General features: G+C 43.7%; 1 protein-coding gene across 2 annotated transcripts; it reads right to left on the bottom strand.

Annotated features, from left to right (window-relative positions):
• Positions 1–1,538: 1,538 nt before the first annotated feature.
• Positions 1,539–5,648, bottom strand: mych (myelocytomatosis oncogene homolog). Of its 2 annotated transcripts, none has more exons than XM_084316610.1 (3): positions 5,449–5,648; positions 3,299–3,877; positions 1,539–2,174 (listed from the first exon to the last, which is right to left on the bottom strand). In XM_084316610.1, exons 2-3 carry the CDS (start codon positions 3,864–3,866, stop codon positions 1,582–1,584), a joined length of 1,161 nt encoding a protein of 386 aa, XP_084172736.1. In that variant the 5' UTR covers positions 3,867–3,877; positions 5,449–5,648; the 3' UTR covers positions 1,539–1,581. The 2 variants fall into 2 exon arrangements, with proteins under 2 accessions (XP_084172736.1, XP_084172735.1); XM_084316609.1 differs by having other exon boundaries at positions 5,365–5,647.
• Positions 5,649–9,573: the final 3,925 nt, after the last annotated feature.

The following is a 9,573-nucleotide window of genomic DNA, read 5'->3' as shown; positions in this document are numbered from 1 at the left end:
CACACCATATATATATTCATTCCTACCAATAAGTCCAGTCTTTTCAAGTTAAATCGATGGAAGAATTCAAGAAAATATGATTCATTTTAAGACTAGACACAAATTCCGTTTTTAAGCCACATTAAATGAACAGTGATAGTATTAGAATAGAATGACCCCGTTATTGATTAACAATGAATACTTCAGATCCAGCCAAGAGTTGACTAGAACCTATGCTTTTGCCTTCACTTGAAGCGGACGCCCTCCACTGTGGCCATTTCCAATCCTTCCTTGTAAGCATTGTATTGAATCCCGAGGATGCAAAATGCAGCAAGTGAAAGGAACCATCACTAAAAGGGGAATGTTTTGTCATAGACATGATATATAAATAAATTTGCCCAACATAGTTACAATAATTATAATCTATAATAGTCTATGAATTCCTAGACTATGTCGTAATCGTAACTATTCAAATGGGGTCCCATTAGAAATAGAGAACTGTACAATTTACAGCCATTAGAAACCTTGCCATATTCCAATTTACAAGGTCCTTTATGCATCAAGTCAGTCTGATGTTCTGTGAAACCTGTTCAAATCTCACTGTCAAAATATGGCATCTGAAAACAAAGACTTTGGCAAGATTGCTAGGACCGTTATAGGTCACCGTTTTGGGTAATGTACCTTTCAATTCAGTCATTCACTGGTTAGCCACAGGGTTTCTTTCTGGTCATTATTAGCATTAAGAGATCTATGATGATGCAATGAACAAGAAATACTGAAAGCTGGGTGTCCATACAACCTGAATAGTGAATAATCACAATGTTCTGCTTCGTGTCCCATGGAGAATATCTACTTGAAGTGACTGAATTGAGAATGACCTGAAGCAAAGCCTTTTACAGAGCCAGTAATAAAGCCGGTACGTCAACAATGATTTTGGGCCAAAATTGTACGCCTGAGAGATCCTAAAGGTTGCTGCACACTACAAAATTCCTTATCTAAAAAACGAGTTAGGCCGAGATGTGTCATTACCAAAGAATTCTATGTCATCTAGGCTTTTCAGACACCTTTTTTTTCTTTTTTTAAATGTGGCTCAACAGTGGCTGCATGTGGTTAAGAAATGTTGTAGTGTGCATTTTTCCTGAACACTCCTAATGATGGAAAAATAACTGTCCATATCGCACGACTGGAATCGATTGACTTTCAACTCAAATTAAAGACCGACTAACTAGAAACTCTGGCTCATTGGTTTGAAAGTTAATTGAAACCCATCCCGTTTGTATAGCTAGTTTATAACCTCCTCCTCTATAAAACCAACAGTCAACAGTCAAGGCATGAAGATGGCATGCTGAGGGACATGTGTGTATGTATGAGAATTGATAGTATGTGTGGCATAAGTCCATAATTGTTCAGACCCATTATAATCAAAGGTCTATGAAATGTCAAGCTGTGTGCTCTTCCCTCCATCTCTCTCCCTCCATAATCCTAAACGTCCCTCTCTCCTCTCCACCCCCAATGTCTTTTTCCAGCACCCCACGCCACCCACCCACCCCTTCCCCACATTGTCTTTTGCCATAGTCCGTAATCAGCTTTCCCATCCCATAATTAGCTTCGGAGCTGTTCCAGCCGGGATTCTCGGAGCTGTTCCAGCCGGTCTTTGAGTTTCTCTTGCCTCTCTCGTAGTTTGTCTCTCTTGGCCTGTAGCCTCTGACCGTCCTGCTCCAGATTGCGGATGCCATCGCGCGCCCTCTTCAGAATCACCACCTTGGACGCCTTGTCGTTGTGCGACAGCTCGGGGACGATGTCCCGCAGGCGCATGAAGCAGTTCTTCAGCTCGTTCCTCCGCTGCCTCTCCATCACGTTATGCGTGCGCCTCCTCTCTTCCTCGTCCTCTGTCTCTGCAGACTGCTTGGATGACTGGAAGTGATGATGGTGGCGCGATGAGGAGCGGCTCGAGTGGTGGTGGTGGTGGCGGGAGGAGTCAGAGCCTCGCAAGCGTTTGCTGGAGGAGGAGGAGGAGGAGGAGGAGGGTGGAGGCGAGGCGGGGCAGGGCGCTGCGTAGTTGTGCTGCTGATGGATTTCAATGTGGTGGCGCTGGAGCACTCGCTGCTCCTCCTCCTGTTGGCGGATCGACTGCTCGGCCAACGAGGGGGAGGGGCTGGAGGAACGACGGACAGTCACCACATCTATCTCCTCTTCTGTTGGAAAGAGAAAAGGACAAACGACACATTGAGTGAGCTTTTTTCCCCCTCTTCACTTTATTAATTCCATCCCTTGTTTGTGACGTTACACCCAACAGTTCAAAAGGGCTGAGTTGAAACTTAAGATATAGTATATCGACTTTCGACAATGTACACATACATACACACACACACACGTGGCTGTCACTACATGCTGAGCATGCATAGACACATAGCAGGTGACACCGACAAACTAAACTAGCAGTCAAGTCTCTTGTGTTTATGTGGCATTAAACAAATGCTTTTACTTCTTTACTGTAGTACTGGACAGAATCAACAGCAGTAGCCCAAGTGAAACAGAATAATTTGTTAGAACAGCAGATTACAAAATAAAATATTAGGCGTTAAAGAAGAAAAAACAAAACCTCTTTGGACAATGACTAATCCAAAACAGTTTTAAAGATGCCAATTTCACTTCCTGTGTTTATTTAGGAATGCCAAAGGGCATGAGTGTTGAGGTGACTCATTTCTGTTATAATGGATATACCAGTAGCCGACAGATGGCAGATGTAACTGAAAACCATGAGTCAGAAAAGACACACCCCCTAAAAGCCACATAACATAACCTTAATAAATACAATATTTCAGTCAGATCATTCAACATGCATATAGGTAATGTGACATGGGGGTGATGTGCCAAGCAAACATTTTACTCAGATTTGGCAAAAAATCAATAATGGAAGTATTTAATTTGTGCTAGCAAGACTGATGCTATAACCCTTCAACCCTTCTCAAAATCACCCCTCTGCAACAGCCTAACTGTGTTGAAGGCACATGTCAAATTGTTTAGGTTTAGGCTACCAACTTGGTGGATGGTACAGATAAACCAAAGCAACCAGTCCACAAGAATCTCAGGCTGAATTCAAAACACTAATCATTTCCTTGTATAGGCTACACTTATAGAAGTCAAAGCAGTCAATAGTAAATAATACTACTAATAAGTTATACTAAGCAAACATTTTAATGATTCTAGTACTAGCAATAAACCTAAATCAATACATGCATGCTAAATCCAGCAACTACGTGCATAACATGTTTACATATTTCAACAATAAATTATATCGGCAATCACAACAACTCACCAGAATCACTAGAAGAATAGGTGGAAAACTCTCCCCCGGCCGATCCATAATCTGAAGTGGACTCGCTCTGCTCCTGGCTGTCCAACACGGCTCGACTCTCCAGCGCCTGGCAGGCTAACGCCGCGGCGTGGCAGTCCAGGGTAGAGCCGGCTATCTCCTCGAATATACTCGTATCAATGTCCGAGAGCAGAGGACTCGAGCCCAACACGGTGGACACGAGCTTCTCCTCCAGGCTCTTATCTCCTCCGAAACACCGCCACAGGCAGTCCTCCCCGCTCTCGTCTATCGAGGACGCCCGTTGCCCTTTCTCGGTGCAGCTGCTGTCGAAGAAGTCGCAGTTCCAGTTGAGCTGCATGTCGTGGTCCTCCAGCAGTATGTCCGACACGTAGCTCAGCTGGTCCTCCTTGGACAGAGGCTTGTTGCTGCCCAGGCCACCCTTCATCGGCGGGGATTGAGGGGGAGTTGGCAAAGACTGGAGGTCCTTTATGAGACTTTGGCAAAATTCTTCGTCAAAAAGTAGCGGTTCCGGGCATGACCAGTCTTGCGACTGACAAAAACTCGGCAACATTTTGGCAGAATCTAGAAAGAAAGAACCAGGGGAAATCATTGATGAGAAATCAAGTTTGAGAAATCCAATAAAACTCCAGTAATGAGTGCGCGAGTGGCACAGTGTCAGAGTGCAGCTATTCCAGCACACGTGTTAGTGGTGAACGTTTGTAATGATTTAAATGTCCTCAACTGAGATCTACGCCGGCAAAGCAAACCCTTTTTATGAGTGTTTACATCACTCGAGCCCCGCCCCGACGCGGGTACCCGTAAATCACCCCAAAGACACCCCTCCGTGACATCATAGAGAACAGCTGGAGAGAAAAATGGGGGAACTCAACGTGAGTTTCCAGTATTACTAGCATGTTTCCTTCGCACAAGTTAACAAAAAAAACGAATATTAGGTAGCCCTTTCAAGGCGAGCGGTGTTTTGCGAGGATTCACACAACGTTATTTTATTGAACCACATGCGGTTATTATATTTCCCCAACTTAGCTACGAGCAATCCATCGCTTTGCCCGCAGGCGGCGCGGCGCCGGGCGGCGTGGTCCCTGCGCGACACACGACCAGTGAACATCTGCGCTAATAACACAAGATACACAATGGGGGACCCCGATGTAAACAAGACGAAAGTCTTTCTCTGGTCTGCATCCCCTTAACAATTGTGTGTATTGAGCCGTACTGTATTGTACCAATTCTGCAATCTGTTCAATAAAGTTTTCAATCAATCAATCAATCAATCAAGCACAGGCTGGGCGTGGGCGTTCAACACGAAGCCCACATGGTAGACTTCGCAGCAAGACATTCACATGACAATACTATTTAAGTTGTCCTTGCAACACATGCATTGTGTAAAACTCCTCTTGACGGTATACAGCACGGCTCACGGTACCGTGAACACTGAACAGGTCCACGAGTTGAACATGGAGGAGGATCAAAACGGAGCTTTAAACCGGCTGCTGTCTGCGCGGCGAGGGGCGTCAGAGTGAAAGCTGCCTTTAAACACTCTACTAGAGACCGGGAGGAGAGATAAAAAACGGTCCAATCGACAAGTAAAAAGGTTACCAAAAAAAGCATGTCCCAGACACATTTCGACCATTTTCAATATCTGCCCAAAATAGGCGTAACACAATATTTTAAAAACTTTATAAAAAAAAAACGACCCTCGTCTAAATAAATGTCTAACATTTTTACAATACAAACGCGATTTGACAAAACTACTGATGCCGAAAAACTATTTTGTATGCAAGGCAAAAAATAAACTTGACAACGTTATCTTAAAAAATGTAGGCCTATAAAATGATAATTCTATTTCATCATAACACACACACAAACCCTAAACTCAACATGTCTCCATTTAACTAACATGCTTTGATATCGCTTGTTGCGATGTTCTCTTTGATCGTCACTTTGCCCCAGACAGCAGACACCGGCGAGCCTGCAGAGACGTGAGTGCCATGTGAAACCACGCACCGTGCACACTCCAACTAGCTACACACTGCTGTGTTCACATATCTTACCGCGATCCTGTAGTGTCGACGAGAAATTAAAGAAATCGGGTAATGCACGTCCAAAAGTCAATATTTCCCAGGCGAAATCTTTACCTAAAACTGCTTAAATGAAACTCGCCGCGTGTGGAAGTAGCTAATGGAAAAGATCCGCAGCATTGTTTAACATGAACCACCACGCTTCTCCTCTCGCTTTACTACCAGACAGTGGGTGTGGCCGAAAGGGGGCCATTTAACTTTATACTACCACAACGCACAAGTATCCTTCCACAGATCAAAATCGCGCCAAAACTTAAAAAAACAAAACGGGGCAACATGGATATTTGGTACTAGTGTTGATATTATCTTCACTCGACGTCACTGTGATACGAGTGCTCTCGGCACGGACGGCATAAACGCGTTCAAAGGGAAATCTCGATTCAAGTGAGGGACTATTCCGCGGAGTGATATCCATTTGTGCGTAGCGCACACTGGGATTCCAGGAAAATGGTGGCGCGTAATGCCAGATGAGGAACATAAACCCACGTGGACTCGGAGAAAAGCCGGGTGTCTGCTTCTGCTCTCTCGCCCTGCCCTGTGCGAGTACTAGCAAGCAATGCGGCAGATAGGAATACAGGAGCACGACTCCCCCTGGCGGCACCATTTACTACAGTAGCTGTTCTGACTCAACCAAGTCTTGCGAGATATCATTTCACCAGCCACTTCATTCAGTCATTTTCTTTGTAGTTCATTGACAAGCACGACATTATATGATATATCCCGTTATCAATCAATACCCGACTACAACATTCACTTGTTTTTTGCCTGTGCGAAAGAATGAACGGCGCTTATTCAAAGGGGGGAATGCATCAGCACACGCCAGCAGGACATGCTGACATACAAATGAATGAACCGAGATACCCCGGTGGTACGGTCGCCGGCTCGCCGCTACCGCGTTCATGTCCTTACATAACGGATATCACGGGCGGTGCATCCGCTGGTACACGTGCAGAGGCGTCCCCCAATCACGCACTGGGGGGGCGGCGCTGTCTGCCCCGGTTCACGTGAGCTCACGGCAGCTCAAAGGAATCTCGGAATAGTAGACAGTTAAAGTAGGTTATTACTACTAGTTACATGGTATCGGAAATCAATTACCGTATTTCTGCACATGTAAGCGTATGCAAATTAAGTTAGGCTTTCATGCAGTTTGTCCCGTGTGTTATGCAAATTGCCCGACGTGCCACTATCTAGCACATATACAAGAATAATTATTTTGCATATTTTAAAGCCCCAACACAAATATCTTTGGACCATAAATATGGGACATTCACATACATTCTTTAAGAACTTGATCTATAGATGGAAAATAAGATTGTTGGAAGTTGCTTAACCCATTGTAAATTTGAATATAGGTCTGTTTTATTCCAGTGTTTACAATAGCAACGTAAACAAAAATGGTACAGTCTCAAAATACAGCAAATGCTATTAAAAACACATATTTACCTGTTGTTCAGTGTTACTCCAGGTATCAAGAGAGTCAATAAACTAGACTCTAGTTACTAGAGAATCCAAAATTATGTCTACACTCTTATTTTGTATTTTTGGTGGTGGGACCACCCATGTTTATGTTTGGATCACATATTAGTACTTTAATGTACCATTTATAGCCAGGGAATGATTTGAATGTGTCTGATGATAGGGGATGTCATACCCCCTTTTATGTGAAATGATTACCCCCATCCCCTGTTTCATTTGAATAAATAGCACCTACTGGTTGCAGCACAGAAGCCAGCAGCAGTGTGTGGACAGAGAGCAAAATAGAACATTCTGTAATATACCACAGAACACTGGAGACTTGCTACAGTTGGTTTAAAGGCTCGCTGGCTCACACTGCTGCATGCTTCAGCGTTCCTTCAAGCTCAGACAGAGCCACACACACACACACACACACACACACACACACACACACACACACACACACACACACACACACACACACACACACACACACACACACACACACACACGCACACACGCACACACACGCAGAGAGAGAGAGAGGTGAATTTTAGTGGGTTAATATGCCACCTACAGGCCGACTGGCAGACTGACTGAATAGCCTGGTTTCCACTCAAGTAGTAAGTAAACTAAATCGTCTGGCTGCCTGAATGACTGACTGGTTAACCAATTAGCTGGGCTGGTCAGCTGTTTGTTTGAGTAATTTGTTGCCTGGTTGGCTAATCCTCAAACAGGCTTTAGGGGCAGTAGTGGCCTAAAGGTTAGAGAAGCGGGTTTGTGACCAAAAGGGCCCCGGTTCGATCCCCCGGACTGGGAGGAAAAATCTGGGCTGGGGAATTGAATGAATCTCTCTTCCATACCCTTAACACCAACCGCTGAAGTGCCCTTGAGCAAGGCACTAAACCCCCAACTGCTCCAGTGGAGTTGCTCAGTGGCTAACCTCGTTCCCAGTTTTATCTCCGTGAGATAAAGCCTGGTAAAGAACTTCTGCCGAAAGTGTCTATGGGGTAGAATTTCCGGTGTATGTACTTCCCCTGGAAGCTGCCTCCGAACGGACCAAACTTTTCCCGAATCCTGTCGGCAAACAAGCTAGAACGTCCCGGTCATGTAGTAAATTCTTCAGGCAAAGCCGTTTGCAGTGGCTTAAACGAGGAAATATTGTGCACTTCACACGTTTCTATAATTGTTTTGCCTGTAGCCTGTACTTCAGTTTAGACACTTTAGGAGGTATATCATGTCCAGTATCATGTCCAGCCACTCAGTGGCCAACGGTGTCAGACTGTGGTTGTACTGGGCAGCTCCCAGGTGTGAATGGAACTGTGTGAATGTGAAGCAGGGCGTAGCTGAAAAATAGCATCCGTGCTCAGCGAATCTACCCTGGGTAAATAAATGTTAAATAAAAAAAAAAATAAAAAAACAGGCTGGCTGGCTGGCTGGTTAATTCATATATATTGTCATTTATTGTCTATAATGACAATAAATGTGAATCTAATCTAAGCTAACTGACTGGATGGATGACTGATGGACTAACTATAACTAAATAACTGCCAGCTTGTCTGACTGACTGATTAGGAGCCTGGTTGACTTGGTTGATTGACTGACAGGATGGCTTGACTGACCAACTGATTGTCTTGTCTGTCTGTCTGGCTGGCCTAGTGAACTCAGCGGCAGGCTAAGAGCACACAGCCAAAGCCCCAGGCATAGCATACACGGGATGGGATTTACAAGTATGCGTGCATCCGTGCATGCTTGCCTGTGTGTGTGTGCGTGGTGTGTGCAGCTATTGCTCTGATCTGCTTCCTATAATAGCCTATAGACAAACTGTCAAAAACGGATGTATTTATTGAGATACCCCCACTGGAGGTAGAACAAAACACAACAATGTTTTTCTTCATCTCTAAGGTCTCCCATATGTGAAATGGATTCTTATATAAAAAATATTTGACTGCAAAAATGGTTAAATCGATAAATATATATATTGTTATATACCCCCAAATTAAAAGAAAATAGCTCAAATAAAGCCTGGCCGTATAGCCTGACTTTGAGGTATATTAACTCATGTAGATTAATAATACAAACTCTGAGAGCTTTCAAACTTGACATGCTGCTAGTCAGGATATTCCTCTTTGTAATTGAAAAAAGTTGGATGTGAATATCTTGATGGATGTACTATGGATGAAATATAGACCTATTGTAACAGGTTGTAGTAGAAGGACCCATGTGTAGGACAATAGAGGCAGGAAGCAGCTGAAAAGTAGAACCCAAAATTGGGTGTATTTAATGATGAACTCAGGCAGGCAAGATACTGTAACAGAAAATAGGCCACAAAACTGGAAGAACAAGTAGAGGCTAGTAAAGATGATAGAAACATGTAGCACAGACTAAACAGTCTAATGACTCAACAAAACTGAACAAGGGAAGCAAACATTTATACCAGTGGTGTATAAAGCCATACTTGAGTAAAAGTAAATATATCTTACTTGAAAGTGACTCCGGTAAAGGTTAAAGTCACCCATAAGAAAATTACTTAGAGTAAAAGTTTTAACGTAGCTCACATTAAATGTGTGGTGTTCGGGTCTGTGGGACCCATTTTCAATGTTCACTAAAAGAGAAATGATACAATGAATAGTTTTTTCAGATAATCAATCGCCAAATATTACAGACATCACATATCACAAAAAATGAATAGCACTTGTATTGATAAATGTGATCTAGCAGAGGTAA

The sequence above is a fragment of the Notolepis coatsorum genome (assembly GCF_963971535.1).
Source record: "Notolepis coatsorum genome assembly, chromosome: 6".
Lineage (NCBI taxonomy): Eukaryota > Metazoa > Chordata > Actinopteri > Aulopiformes > Paralepididae > Notolepis > Notolepis coatsorum.
This window is presented reverse-complemented; position numbering and strand designations above follow the sequence as displayed.